At 34.1% G+C, this 15,982-nt stretch overlaps 1 protein-coding gene across 1 annotated transcript in view; it reads left to right on the top strand.

Moving 5' to 3' along the window:
* The first annotated feature begins 278 nt into the window (after positions 1-278).
* The window catches only part of LOC129220413 (ribosome maturation protein SBDS-like), a 28,964-nt gene continuing 13,260 nt past the window's right edge, over positions 279-15,982 (top strand). The window contains 4 exon segments of the mRNA XM_054854833.1: positions 279-542; positions 544-611; positions 3,982-4,111; positions 5,878-6,078. Of these exon segments, the coding sequence (XP_054710808.1) occupies positions 480-542; positions 544-611; positions 3,982-4,111; positions 5,878-6,078 (462 nt within the window). The 5' untranslated portion in view covers positions 279-479.

Below are 15,982 nucleotides of genomic sequence, written 5' to 3'. Positions count from 1 at the left end.
ATACTAGTGCCTTGCCTCCATTATTTTATATACCGATAGATGGCAGCACCATCACCGGATCGAACAGTTAATGAGAATTTAGAACTAGTCCAAGAGCTAATAGCTGCCTGGTACTAGCACCCCCAGAGGTATCGTTTCACTTGGAGGACATTGAGACCACGAGCATATTTAACGTCGCCCAGTCCCCTTTAAATGACGACGGTGGGTCTTCGACCAGCGGGGATCGAACCCGATGAAGTCCAGTAATCCTTAAATAATCTGATGGGAGAGTTGCCAAACCGTGAATAAGGTCCGTCGGTCGGCGAGTATTTTCAGTTACGTAATTATTTTAACTGTGACTGAAATTTAGAGTTGTCAAATTTCGTCATATGTTTTCATTTCTGAAAGTAATTTTCATTTAACTTAATTCTTTCTCGTAAAGTTTCTGAAACTGCGTTCACTTTCCGTTACATAATTTTTAGCTTTCTAGACTGTCTAAAATGGGGACCATTTTTACTCCAACAAACCAAATAAGATTGACAAATGTTGCCGTTGTTCGTATGAAAAAAGGGGGGTAAACGATTTGAAATTGCCTGCTACAAAAACAAAGTTATGTCTTGGAGAAACAAAGTGTAAGTCTCACTTCTTTTTTCTTAAAAAGTTTTTTTAACTAAGATTCCCCATGAATTGCATTTTTTTTTGTATGAATGTTTTAGTGTAACGTGTAAATAGGTCCAATGTATAATTTAGTATTAACGTACAGTAGAGTCTTGATAGTTAAAACTCGAGGTATCAGGAAAATTCTTAGCGATTTAAAATTTATGCCGTGTGGACAACTTAATGACATGCACCTTTTATTTACTTTTATTTACAAAAGAAAAAAAGAAGGAAAAGGAAGTAGTGTCTTCACGAAAAATAATCCCTCGAACTTCAACATAAATGTGAACTTTAATTACTCCTAAACAAGTTTTAACAATTGCATCCCCCCCCCCCGGTATCTATGTATGTGTGTACACTAGTAGGCAACAAAAAAAGTGCATTTTGACCAACCAGTGGTCGGAAAAACTGCATTTTTCTTTTTCCGAACTACAATTATTTTATTACAAATGTAGTTAACTACAACTACTTTTTTCAAAATGTAGCACCTACAAACTACTTTTGAAATGTAGTGGCACACACATACACGCTGATTGAGGATTGAACGAAAAAATTCAAAAAGCGGTTTAGCTTAATAAATTGGCTCATTTGAACAGGGAATATTACAAAGAATTATTTATTCTTTCTTTCCTTTACTGAGTCAATTTGTCATTCGAAACATTTTTTACGAATATCCACTGCAAGAAAGAATTTATAAGTTGAAATAATTCAATTTTCAAATTTTTAATCCTTTCCTGAGTGAATATTTAATTCAACCAATGCAACTCGCCTACTTCAAAATGTAAACAGATGCATTCATAATTTGATTTAAATTTTACATAGACACTTGCATAAAATATTTAGATGATGAAAAAGATTATTTAAACAAAAGAGAAAAACTTCAATTTTCATTGTAAGTTAACTTTATGGAAACTAATTAATTGATTTTGAGTTTCAAGTTAGCGATCCGGACCTGGACATCCTCTCCTTTCTTGTGACTTTGTTAAAATAAAATAACAACTTGTTTTAATTTTTCCGAATAACCTCAAAAACTCAATATATATATTTAAAAAAAAAAACGAATTTTGGAGCCGACGCAGAATTCAGTCCCGCAACACGAAAATTTTCAGGAGGGAGTCGTGGGGCTTAATAATTACCTTCTTTATTGGGTACTAAATATTAGTTTTGTGAATGAACTTTCCCTTTAGCATCACTGAATGCGGAAGTTACCTACACAGTACTAGTCGCGTCATCGCTTTGTGAATACACAAATTGCCACTCCGCATCTTTTTTATTCTAAATATAAAGTTGATAATAACTTAACATAAGCTAGCGCAGTTTACATAAAGTTTGAAAAGGGAAGAAAAAATAGAAAGTTTCTGACAACTAAAGAAATGTAAAGATAAAGAAAGAACTGTATTTACTGTACAGTACTATTGTAGTGCTGCTATTTGTTATTGCTACATACTATGCACCCAGTGGCAAAAAGTTTTGTAGCTGTCTGCGACAAGCTTTTAGAACTTAAAAATCTGTCTGCAAAATTCGCGTAGTTTCAATAAAAAAAAAGTTAAACAAGGTTTTTTAAAGAGTAATTTTATTTGAAACATGGCAAAAGGTGACCCCCCCCCCCTCCAAAGACGATGGTGCACCTCCCGAAGCACTCCCCTCTCAAGAGCAAGACCTCCATCCCAAACTGAGACCAAAAACTTTCTCAAATTACCTCCCCATCTCCACCTTAAAAGTTTCAATGGTGAAATCTGGGGATTCCCCCCCCCCCCTTTGTTGGGCACCTGATATTTGTAAACATGCTCTGACTATTGAAGAGGGGTCTGCCCATGATTTTCACAGGGTCTTTTTTTTTTGTGAAAAATGAAATAGTTTTAATTAAATAATTGGGAGGGGGGTGTGGCAGGGTCGATTCTAGCAGGTGTTACACACACACGGGCGGTTAAAGCAAGGAGCAGCTGCAGGCCGCATCATATAATTCTTATAATCAAGCAAAATTCGTCAAGAATTTCTCACAAGATCACTTATAATAAGTCGAATAAATATGCTGAATTTTAAATGTTCAATTATCAAAGTATGTGTTGATTTCTCAACAGCATAGCATAGTTTAAAAGAAAATAGAATATTAGGGAACTTTGTGTTGGTTCATTGTCCATTAATAGCTACTCTTAACACACATGCTTCATTTGGTTGCAAAATTTGTAACAGAACTGGTATCAGGCATGGCTACAGGGGAGGGGAAATGAGGAAAATGGCCCCCTCTGTCCTGAAGCATGAAAGAGTGCATTCTAAAAGGAGCACAGAGGGCGGCCACTAATGTTTACCCTCCCAGCTTTTATAGATCTAAACAATTAAGATATATTTTATATTTATAAAAAGAAAAGCTATACTGATTAGATACTCTTGCAAGCATTTCAAACAGCAACCTCTGTGTTCAACAATCATAGATTTGTGCAGAGAAAGTGGAAAATTGTGACACCCCTGAGAGTCAAACATATATGAATGACGAACTAAAATTTTCTTTCCCCCTTTACGATAATTTTTTCTAATTAAAATCCCGAATGAACTGCCCGGTTTCAGATCAGGTAGGAGGACATGTCTCTTGCCCCGGGAAGTAAATTTTAATATGGCTCCAAAACGAAGATCCAAAAAGATGCCATGACCTCCTTGACAAAACTAAAGAAGGCTTAAAATTGCGTTTCTAGGACTTTAGTTTCGGAAAATTTCGCTGGTTTAACCATCGATCTTAAGGAGCCAATTAAATCTCTAATTCACCCCCACGTGGTCATAAAAGGTGTGTGTGGAGGAGGTTAGAGGGAGGCACCGCAAATTCTCCCCCTCCCGCTTCTTTTAAAAATTAAAATTAGGCTCTATTTCTAGATTTTAACATTATTACTGATAAAATGACCTCTAAAAAATGTAGAATTTTTGTGTTGGCCACTGTCGACTCCCCTTCCAATTCAACGTTCCATTCAAATGAAATAATATGTGAAAAGTCTTTATTTGGGATTGTTTGTTTACTTTCTTGAAACAAATTTATCCGCCAAGCAAAAAATTTATTTTTCAACTGGTCGTTAATTCTCAACTCTGAAAAGTGCAAAACCCTTTTATTTCTGAAAGTGAGGCATCAGTTTTTAGCTGTTTAGATTTATAAAAACTGATTTTCTGTTACTTTTGTTTCTGGTTCGTAGTTTTTACGAAGATTTATTTTATTTATTTATTCATAATTTTAATTTCACATTTTACTGAAACATTTTATCTTCATTGTTCTAGGGTGTATAATATATCATCTATATTTCCTTTTGCATAATGATACTATTAATTTGTTTTTTCCTCTTATATGTCAATTTTTTAATTTAGGGAAAAAGATATTGATGAAGTGTTACAAACTCATGTGGTTTTTACTAATGTATCGAAAGGTCAAGTTGCTAAAAAAGAAGATTTAATGAAATGTTTTGCTAAAGATAACCAAACTGAAATATGTGAAGAGGTGAGAAATGACTGTCATTATTTGATAAAATAAAGTCTCAATAATTTCACCAACAGTTTGTTATAGATCTTAATATTTTAATTAAAAAGGAGTAAGCATATTTTTTAATTTTTGCATTTGATCCAAAGATACTTCTGAGACCGAATAATTTTTATTAAATAATTTTGTTCTTAAATTTTAAATTATTTGCATGCTTTAAGTGCAAGACTTCCAAAGTCAACCTCTTGTTGTTTGCTCAATGCATTACCTTTTGTAAAAAAAATATGCATATTGCCATTCCACTGAAAACGGTCATTTTGTCCTGCACGTGACAATTCCTATATTTCATTTTTAAAAAAATTAAAAAACAGTGTAAAAATTTTTTGCTCAAGAAGTCACACATAGGTTTGTAATTTTTTAAGCAACAAAATTTTGTTCATTATCCTTTTAAATTATTATTTTCAACTAACTGTATGAAGCGTCACATGCAGGATAAACAGGCCCAGATGAAAAAATTTGGACCCATCTGCAACAAAATCTGTAGGGGTCCCCCAGAGGCTAGCAGTGTATATTTGCAATGTTAATAAGTTTTAGTGCTAGTGTTTAAAAATTTTTTTGGGCTGTCTGGCCTCATAAGGACATGCTCCCCCCCCCCTCCTTTTCTCACACTGCGGGGTCTGTGAGTACGCAGATCCGGGCCCCGGGACAAAATGACCTTTCTTTGTGGACTGGCTCTGTATCAATTTTAATTTGAAAGGAAAACAATCTAGGATTGTGTACTAACCATTGAGGGAACACAGGTTTGACTTTAAAAATATTACAAGTCCCCTCCCAGCAATAATGTATTTATTAGGAGGACATAATGCCCATCAGGACTAAATATTGTTGAACTTAATAGCAATTAAAACATCTCATCAGGATTTATAGTAAAATTTGAAGTTAAATATCCACATGCTTGCTTTTTATCTCAGATCCTGCATTATTACTTTCTTTTATTTATTTATTTTAATTTGCACAAAAAAGTGAAAATGCCTTGCTTCGTTTTTATTTTCATAATTGAGAAAGTATTTTTAATTTTTGCAAAAAATGTTTGTAGCCAAAGCCCTCATTTGATTATTTTCATTAACTATGCTAAGTGGTTTTAAAATCTTCTTTAAGATTTTATATTCTTATCAACATAAAACTATTAATGAGTTCTATCTACCACTGAAAAAGTTTGTATATTACAAGAGAAGAGAAACAACTCCTTAGCTGTGCCCAATATATTTTTAATCATGATGCGCCCCCCCCCCCCTTCTAATTTATGTGGTTGTATTTAAAAAATGATCTCCTCCAAAACCAGAGGTTGCGTCTGCCTTTGTAAGGATTTAAAAAAAAAAAAAAAACAAATCAACAACAAAGCAGCTTAGAAATTTAAGAAAAAATAAATAAATAAATAAAAATAAAAAATCATTGCATTAAAATGTAAACACACAGCTGCCGGCTTTTGAGAACCTAAATTAGTAAAAATGAGAAATAATGTAAAATTGAAGATTACTGCATTCATTTGTTTTAAGGTTACAAGAAACCCTTTTTTTAATGCAAAATAAAAAGGATTATGAATGAAAAGAAATTCAAGGCTGTAGTTCATAGAAATTGTGGTTTTTTTCATAGCAGTTGGTAGCTCTGTAAATGTAGTAATATAATCTTTAAAACTGAATAATATTTTTGTGCTGTAGTTTTCCAATGTGGCATTTAATTTAAATTGCAAACTGTCTGTGCCTTATTTTCAAAACATTTGTTTGCAGATTTTATCAAAAGGTGAATTGCAAATTTCTGAGAAAGAAAGACAAGTACAATTAGAATCAATGTTCAAAGACATTGCTACCATAGTTGCTGATAAATGCATCAATCCAGACACGAAAAGACCGTATCCTGTTAGTATCATCGAGAAATCTATGAAAGAAGTTCACATATCACTGAAACCCAATCGAAATTCGAAACAACAGGTAACTATTGAAATTTGTTTTAAAAGTTTTCAGAGCCCAATAAAACCAGGTTACATAGTGTTTCATGTGGCCTAACAAGTTTTTTTTAAAGCCAAATCATTTAAAAAAAGAATTAAAATGTATCGCTTTTAACAGGGGTGCCTATCCTCTTCAGAAGCAAAGGTGTACCCCCCTCAAATACTATGAAGACTCCCACTAAATCAGGATCCCCGCCGAAAAAGATTTTAATAAATACCCTTTTATACACCTCCCTAAAATTTTCAAAGATGGGGACCCTTGTTTTTAAATAGTGTCAACTGAAGTAAGGGTGACTAAGATCTATAAGTTTTCAAAATGGTCTATATAATAATAGTAAAAAAGCTCAATTTAAGATAGTTTGTTTTTGAGACTAAAACTTAACCAGGGGTCTGTCCAGGATTTTTCACAGGGTTCGTTTTTTGTGAAAAATCAAATAATTTTGTGAAAAATGAATTAATTTTGTGAAAAATCAAAAAATTTCGCAAAAAAAATTTTTTTTTTTTTTTTTGTTAAAACGAAATTTTAGAATTTAGCACAAACTGCATCAATTAAACTTAAAGTTGAGTGTTTTCCTCTTCTACGTCGAGAAAATCATTCTGGGTTTTTTTTCCGATATTTGGTGGGGGGGGGGGGGGGGGCATCGCTTTTTCAAGTATCAATATTTATCTACCATTCTACATTTCAATATTTATCTACCATTCTACATTATGTTAAATTATACTAGATATATTTCTGTACAGTACTTAAAATAATTGTAACAAAAATATAACTAAATAAAATAAAATTCAGAATAGGGTTCTGCATTCAACTCTTAAAAAGCACAGAATTTCGTTTAAAACTTATAAATTCCGTGATTTTAACAAAAATAAAAAGATATTTCAATTGTTTACCTCTTAACAAAGCGCAATAGTCATTAAAAATTCGAAAAATCGGATTCCCATAGCGGATGCAAAGAGATCGCAATTCTCAAAGTGAAGGCATCAAAAGTATAAAAACGGCTTGTAAAAGAAATATTTTTGATAAAATTATTTTTAAATTGCATTTTAGAGTCCTATGATAAACATATCATTAATATCTGTGGACACAGTTGACCCAAAAAATAAAATAAAATAAACCATCTATTTAGCATTTTAATTTTTGACTCATAACAGAAAATGGAATTTTGCTTTAAAAACTTGAAATGAGAGTTCTAACAGAAATAAAGAGACTTTTCATTTATTTGAATCCTAATGAAGCGAAGTTAGCTTGAAAAAAGAACAAAATATGATTATCATATCGGATGTTAAAAGATTGCATTTTTCAAAATGTAGACATCTAAAGAAAAAAAAACGGTAATTAAAAGAGTTTATTCAAAGTCATCCTTGTTAGCATCGAAAAATCAAAACCCATATAATTTTCTCCCAAAATAACAATTAAACATCACACTGCACCGTAAAAACGCAAATATTGACAAGCTGGCAAAATGATGAGAATATTTTCTAATCAAGTCATTATAAAGGTTCGCCAGACGCTAAGTGGTGATAATTTTGAAGTTGGTAACACTATCTGAAGCAATCATATTTTTTCCTTACCCTTACTATCCCTTTACAGTTCTAAGTTCATGAGCGGAGAAAAGTGCTTACCAATGACTTTTCAGAAAAGTTTACAAAAACACCGCTGCTAACTAGCTGTGATAAAACAAACAACCATTATATTTATTTGGCAGTAGCAATTATTTATCGCCTGCAGAAGCATTCCAAGAGTGCCTATTTTTTTTTTTTTTTTTTTTTCAAAATTAGCCGATTTTGTATAAGCTGATCCCTCTAATTTGACTTAAAAAAAGGTTCCAAAAATTATCGGTTTATACACAGAAATATGCACAGAAATATGCGTTATTTTGCTTTCAGATTTGCTTTCAATAAACAATTTGACAGAACCTATCTTGTTTATCGGAATTTTTTGAAGGGTCCGTTTTGTTTGATCGGGATTTTGTGAAAGGTCCGTTTTGTTTGACCGGGATTTTGTGAAATGTCCGTTTTGGTTGATCGGATTTTTGTGACGAGTCCGTTAACGGACCCAAATATCCTCTGGCCAGACCCCTGTTAACACAGTCAAAGAATTTAAAAATCAAATTCTAAGTACCTTCATACAAGTTTTAATATATCATCTGTTGTAAATAATTAGATTACAACAGCTATGGTGCACTAAAAGTGTGGTGCCACTGTTTATTTTATTACATAGTTTGAAAATGTAATCTACATGAGAAAAATATGGAAAATATTATATATTTTTCTGCTGCAAGATTCAATCCAATTATCTATTAACTTACAATGTTCTGTTGTAAATAATTAATTTACAACAGAACATTGTAAGTTAGTAGATTGTAAGTAGTAGATGTAGAATGTAGTATGCAAAGTTTACGATGAAGAGCCCCTTTTTACTCTCCGGTGTCCAAAAATTATTATTTCTGGATCACTCCTCGCCGTGCATCGAATATAATTTTAATTTGTCACTAATTGATTAATATGTAAATGTCATCCTTGTCATGTTTTTAACACTTGGATCGATTGAAGAAAAAGTGGGTAAAAACTTTTTGATGTCTTCTTTCTCCACAATGCTTTTGTTCTACTCTTTCAGAGTACAATAGTATTCACATTAATATGTATTATCTAATTATATATTTTTTCCAGCACCCTGTTTGTTTTTCTCTTTGATGTTCTCGTATCTTTTTAATTACATCTGTACCCCCCCCCCCCCTTCCTGAAATGTGTGTTTAAAAAAAAATGCATCGGACTATCCCTAGTTACAGCCATATTCTGATTCAAAAATTCGATTTTGGCTGAAATTTGTTTTGAAAAATCTAGAAACCGTTCCATATAATAGCAGATCTTTTATTGTCTAGCAAAAAGCCTAGGTGGTCTGAATTAGAGCACCGAACGACACAATTGTTGGTTTATTAAACAAAATTTGTAGAACTAGGGATAAATTTTAACATTGATCTCACTGCTGAATATAAGGAAAAATATGTGCATTCGCATCAGTCTTTTAAATAACATTTTATGGTTGTTAGAATGCTGCTAAGAAAATCTCCATCTGGCTGGCAGACACTTTGATTTTTCAGAATTCCGTAGACACTTTTTTTTTTCAGGATTTTAGTTTATGTCAGGAAATCTAGTATTGTGAATTAGCAAGTTCAAGGGCATCATCTGAAGTTGTGAGATAAGATACACTATTGTACCTCTCTCCATGACTCCAGCGAGAGGGGTGAATTTGTTTGTCACCGGTCAATCTGGAAATCAATGAAGCTTAAAGAGGAGAAAAAGAGATCAGGTGTTGCCACTGGGAGTGACTTTGAAGGCGGATTAAGTTTGATTTGTGTTTTAGAAGTTTATAGAAACAAAATACTCTTTAACACTATCCGTGGGAATCTTTTCCAACATCTGTGTGATCTGAATTTGATGTTTTTGTGATCTATATTTCTAAGGAGTTATGTTCTTCTGCTGTGGTTTATATGTAATTGGGTCTAACCGAGAAATTCCTAAATCCTTTCTTCAAACTGATTAGAATATAAAACGGCAAAAGATAAATGCAATCTCTGATAATAGTTAGAAATATGGTCAAGGTCTCTTACTCTGCTATCAGCAGAATTTGTTAAGCTTCGCTTTTGCATGTACATTTTTGTGACTTACATAGTTAAATCATATCTGTTAAATTTAACTCAATATTTCCTTGAAAATTTTTTCATCAAATGATATAGTCAGCATAATAGATGTGGGATGTAGTGAGATGTGGCATTGATTTTCGCAGTTGCCTGACGAAAAAGTAAAAGCCAAATGCAGTCTTTGCTTAGCAATAATCAGTGTGAAAGGAGATTTCCAAGGCAATATGGCATAATATTTAAAAAACAGACACCCTACTGTACCTTTAACTTTGTCTTGGCACTTTGTTACTGTAGGTGAGAACAGCAGCAAAAGACATATTATTGAAACTGACGTAGAAGAGATCCTAAAAAATGAGTTGATGGGAATTCCCTCTACCCTATCTACAATTGATGAACCCCAGCAAGGAGAGAGTTACAGTGAGGCAGGCTTCAGAGCAACTGAAAATGACGAATTACATAACAAAGCCGCTCGCAATTCAAAAAGCAAAAGTAATGGATGAGCAACTTGTGAAGATGATCATAAAGGGATTTCACCCATTTAAAGCATTGTTGAAGAGCCAGTTTCAAAGATTGAATATTTTGTTACCTGGCTACGGTCTCCCGGGAAGAAAAACTTTTTCTTCCACATTGATACCTTGTTTATTTGAAAAAGAAAAAGAAAATTTTAAAGGATTGTTAAAGGAAGCCACAGCTTTATGCATCACGACAGATGGATGGACTTCCATTGATAATGAAAGTTTTTTGGTGGTGACTGTCCATTTCGTGGATAAGGAATGTCATCTGGTGACAAAGCTCTTAGCTTGTTCTCCTTTATCAGCAGAGTATGTAAGAAAGTTTAGCGGAATTCCTGACAATTATAGTTCAAAATTTTTCACTTTCTGACATCATAGTTGATGCAATTTCGGACAATGCGTGTAACATTGTGGGTGCAATGCGATTGTGTAATTGGAAAAATTTACCTTGTTTCGCACACACCGTGAATTTAATTGTGCAAGCTGTGTTGAAAGAAGTTGAACCATCTTAGAAAAAGCAAAAAGCATAGTTCCTTTTTTTAAAGGAGCCCAAAAGCAACTTCTAAGCTTCATTATATTTGGAAACAAATGAATATCCCTAAGTTGAACTAAAAGACTTACCAACGTGTTGGAACTCCACGCACAATATGCTGGTGCGTCTTTAAAGATGAAAGACGCTGTTGTCTGCCTTAGCTTTGCTCTATAGCAATGTTAATATGCTAAGCTCACAGCTTGGAATGGCAAAAATTGCTGAAAATTGTAGCAATTTTAAACATTTTCAAAGAAATAACGGTGTAAATTTCATCCAAACGTAACGTTTTTTGATAAAAAAATTATTCTCTTACATTGGGCATTGTTCAAGAGTATGGAAGCTGTATGGCAAGACTTGAAAGATTCTTTTCTTTTGCTGATTGTGAATGCAATTTTTGAATGCATTGTCAAGCGTCTTTCAGAAATTGAGAGTGTTGAGGTGATTGTCCAGGCTACTTTACTAGACCCAAGGTTTAAAAAATTTGGATTTTCAAGCACCACCAAATGTAATCATGCAATTGAAATGCTTAAAAGGAAAGTGACTTCAATACTTAATACTGAAAGTGCTGCTACTCTTTCAAAAGAAATACCTATAAGCGCATCATTATGATAGGAGTTCAACTAATTAGTGTCAACGGCTACAGCCCCAGACAATCCCACAGCAGCGGGTATTGTTGAAGTCTATAAATATTTGCAGGAGCCTCATTAAAAAAAAGATCAGAAGACCCACTTTTGTGGTGCAATATGCAAAAAAATGTATGTCCAAGGTTGTTCAACATTGCCAAACAATGGTTATTTCTAGTGGCAACATCAGTTCCTTGTGAACCAGTTTTCTCCAAAGCTGGACAAATTTTAACAGAAAAAAGAAATAAACCCTCATCCCGCAAGTTAAACAACATTTTATTTTTGAATAAAAATCTTCAGTTCAGTTAAAAATGAAGTATGACAACTAAAAGAAATAGTAAAATTTTAAATGTATGAAATTATTTTTCATAAATGTAAACATACTCTAATTAAAGTTTAATAAAATGTTTTTTTTTTCTTTCACACTAAGTGGGAAGGGGGACAGGTGGATCTCTTGTGATTTATGTCATATGTTCTGCCTGTATAAGGGGGAAAATGAGTCTGTTTTTGAGGAGGATTATATTTGCACTAAATGTGCTGAACTTTCAGACTTAAGACTTAAGATGCTAGTTTTGGAAGCCCAGTTAGCATTAGGGTGTAAGCCAGTTGTAGAGGGTATAAATGTTCCAGAGATTCAGGGGGAAGTTTCAAATGAGGAGTTAGATTGGGAAACTAAGGGTGTAATTTTGGGGGACTCTATGGTAAGGGAGGTGGGTAACACAGTTGGGAGAGTAAAGCGTAAGGTGGCTAGGTGTTGTTTACCAGGGGCTCGGGTAAAAGACGTTAATATGGTTGCTGAAAAGAAGGGAGTATTGAATAAGGAGGATATGGTTACTTTGTGGGTGGGAACAAATGATGTAGGCCACAGTAAAAATGAGGAGTTTTCTAGGGAATGGGAATCCCTGTTGGATAAAGCAACCAGCTTTTCGACGAATGTCCAAGTGGTTGGTTTGCTTCCCAGGTATGGAGTGCATAGGAGCTGGCTAAATCAACGTGCGAGGTGTATGAACTTGCTACTGAAGTCAATTTGCGAAAAGCGCAGTATCAGGTTCATTGATGTATGGAGTCATTGTAAACGGGATTGGATTGCTAGGGATGGCCTGCATCTGAGCTCTACAGGGGTCAAAATGGTTAGTGGATTAATTTTAAGGGCTTCGGAGTCAAAAAACTAAGTTGGAATGGGGGGCATGGTTCAAGCATCAGGTATCGAGAGAATGAAATTTTTTTAGGTATTGCTAGGAATGGAAATAAAGTGACGAACAAGAGTAGTAATGTTAACAATTGTAATTTAGGAAATTTCAGGGTGTTAAATAAAAGCAACTTAGGCATGCTTAAAGTTTTCTATACCAATGCTCGCAGTATTAGGAACAAGATGGATGAATTGAAAAGCATAGTTATGGATGAGAAGTTGGATGTTATTGGAATTACAGAGACATGGGCTACCGAATCTGATGCAGAGTTATTACATATTGCTGGGTATAATTTGTTCAGACAGGATAGAGTAGGTAAAAGAGGTGGTGGGGTTTTATTTTATGTTAGAGACAATTTTATCTGCAATGAATTGGTCATAAATGATAAGCCTACTGATATTGATATGGTTTGACTGGAGTTGATGAGCAGTAAGGGCAAAAAGCTACGCTTTGGAAACATTTATAGGCCACCTAATTCAAACCAGGGACAAGATGAACAGATGTACCGTATTATAAGTGACATGTCCAGTAAAGGATCCGTTATCATAATGGGGGATTTCAATTTTCCGGGTATTGATTGGAATAATTTTTATCCTGGTAATGGCAAAGAAGAGGAATTTTTAAAAGTAATTGGTGACTGTTTCTTAGATCAAGTTGTAACTCAGGGAACTCGAGAGGAGGCCATTTTGGATCTAGTTTTTTGTGACATAGGTAGTTTTGTTCAAGGGTTGAGTGTAGGGGAGCATATTGGAGATAGTGATCATAACAGCATTAGGTTCCGGGTTAAATTTGAAGTGTGCAAAGATGATAATTTTAGGTTTGTGCCCAATTTCAGAAACACCGATTTTGTTGCACTTAGGCAGAGCTTGAAAGAGGTTTTTTCGTCAGGGTTGGAAAATAGCGACGTAGATCAGCAGTGGACGGAATTTAAGGATAAACTTGCTAAAACCGGTGGGGACTATGTTCCATTTAGGAGAAAAGGTGTTAGTACCAAAATTTGGCCCATGTGGTTCTCCAGGGGGACTAAAGAAGCTCTAAATTATAAGCAAGCCACTTTTCGTAAGTTTAAAGAAACTGGTAAGAGTGCGGAGAGGCTCCAGTATGGTAAGGCAAGGCGAAATTTTAAGTATTTGGTACGGATTCAGAAAAGGGAATTGGAGCAAAGGCTGGCAGATTACATTGATGGGAACCCTAAGAGGTTTTTTGCTTACGCTAATTCTGGGAAAGCTCAAAACAGTCAAATTGGGCCTTTGGTTGATGAGTATGGAAATTTAATCCAAAACGATAGGGATATTGCAAATGTTCTAAATAACTTTTTTTCCAGTGTGTTTAACGATAACTGTATCTCAACAGTTGACACTAACAAGACACAAGCTATTATTATACAGCTTGAGGATTTTGTATTTTCCAGGGAGGAGGTCTTATTTCATTTGAAAAAGATTAAAGCAACTAAAGCTCCGGGACCAGATAATATTTATCCAAAAATTTTAGTTGAATGTGCAGATGAATTAGTGGATGTTATTTTGATTATTTTCAATGCTTCTTATAACTCGGGGACGGTGCCAGAGGACTGGAAGCTGGCTAACATAACGCCACTTTTCAAGAAGGGGTCTAAAGGTATTGCTGGGAATTATAGACCTGTAAGTTTGACTTCGGTGATTTGTAAGATTTTCGAAACTTTGATCAAAATTAAGATCATGAAGTTCTTAGAGACTAATAGTCTGTTGACTAGTTTGCAGTATGGTTTCAGGAAAGGTAAATCCTGTACTACTAATTTATTGCATTTCTACGACAAGGTTACCTCAGCTTTAGATAACAAAAAATGTGTGGATGTTGTTTATATTGATTTTCAAAAAGCTTTTGACAAGGTACCGCATGTTGCTCTTCTCAGCAAGTTAGCTGACATAGGAATAGGAGGAAAAACTTTACTTTGGGTTAGAAATTGGCTCACTGGTAGGAAGCAAAGAGTAATTGTGAGAGGAAATCATTCTAATTGGAGTGATGTTTTAAGTGGGGTTCCTCAGGGATCAGTATTAGGGCCTCCTTCGTTTATTATATTTATGAATGACATCAATGAAAATATTTCTGGAAGCATGAATTGTTTTGCTGATGATGTAAAAGTTATGGGGATTGTCGAAAATGAAGAACAAGTAAATCAGCTTCAAGAGGATTTAAATCATATTACAAAGTGGGCAGATAAATGGGGTATGGCAGTTAATGTAGGGAAATGTCAAGTGCTACACTTAGGTCATGGAAATAAGCGTATGAGATATCATTTACAGGGTTCAGTCATAAATCAGGCAGAAAATGTTATGGATCTGGGTATCTTAATAAATCAGGACTTCAAGTTTAGTCAACAGTGCAGTATTGCTAGTAACAAAGCCAACAGAATGCTTGGGTTTATCAATAGATCTATTTCAAACAAATCTAAGAAAGTTCTTCTGCCTTTATATAGGAGTTTAGTAAGACCTCATTTGGAGTACGCTGTTCAGTTTTGGTCGCCTTATCTGAAGAAAGATATTTTTGTATTGGAAAGGGTTCAAAGAAGGGTAACTAAATTAGTAAGGGGACTCTCAGATTTAGATTATGATACCAGACTTAATAGGCTTAACATGTATAGCCTGGAGCAAAGGAGAGTCAGAGGGGACATGATTCAGTTATTTAAATTTATCAAAATGAAAGATGTAAATGGATTAAATTTTTGTGGGGAAAGCAGGACAAGGGGTCATTGTTTTAAGCTATTTAAATCTCAGGCTAACTTGGAAATCAGGAAAAACTACTACTTTAGCAGGGTCGTGGGCACTTGGAATAGCTTACCGGAAGAGACGGTAATGAGCAAGGGGGTGGATAGCTTTAAGAGGGCCATTGATCTTCATTGGGGTCTAATTAATTGACTAGGACCAGCCTAGCTGGGCCCAGAGCCTGTTGCTGGTCGTCACATTTGTATTTATGTATGTGCATATAATTTGAATTAGAGTGATTTTTCTTTTAGTGTACAAAGCTTTTAATTTCAAGTCTGGGGAGTTTAGTTAATTATCTTATAATTTCTGCAAAATTTTATTTGTGTATATGTTTTTTCGGACCATTCCATAGTTAAGATTCTGTAAAATCAAAAACTCTTTATCACTTACCTGCTTTTTACTATCTTTAATCACATTATTCATTGCAAATGGAAACAGTGTTTAAAGTTGCATTGTAAGGATTTTTTCTTACACGCTTATGTATACATGTATACACATAAAATTTGAATTAGTAAGAGTATTTTTTCTATTATTGTACATAGTTTTAAATTCTAAATCTCATTTGTCCAATTCTGTTAAGTATCACAGAATTTCTGCAAAATTTGCTCTTATCTGTTTTTTGGACCATACCATAGTTCCGATTCTGAA

The sequence above is a fragment of the Uloborus diversus genome, chromosome 4 (assembly GCF_026930045.1).
Source record: "Uloborus diversus isolate 005 chromosome 4, Udiv.v.3.1, whole genome shotgun sequence".
NCBI classification, from domain to species: domain Eukaryota; kingdom Metazoa; phylum Arthropoda; class Arachnida; order Araneae; family Uloboridae; genus Uloborus; species Uloborus diversus.
Note: the sequence above shows the minus strand (reverse complement) of the source record. Positions and strands in the feature narration are given on the sequence as shown.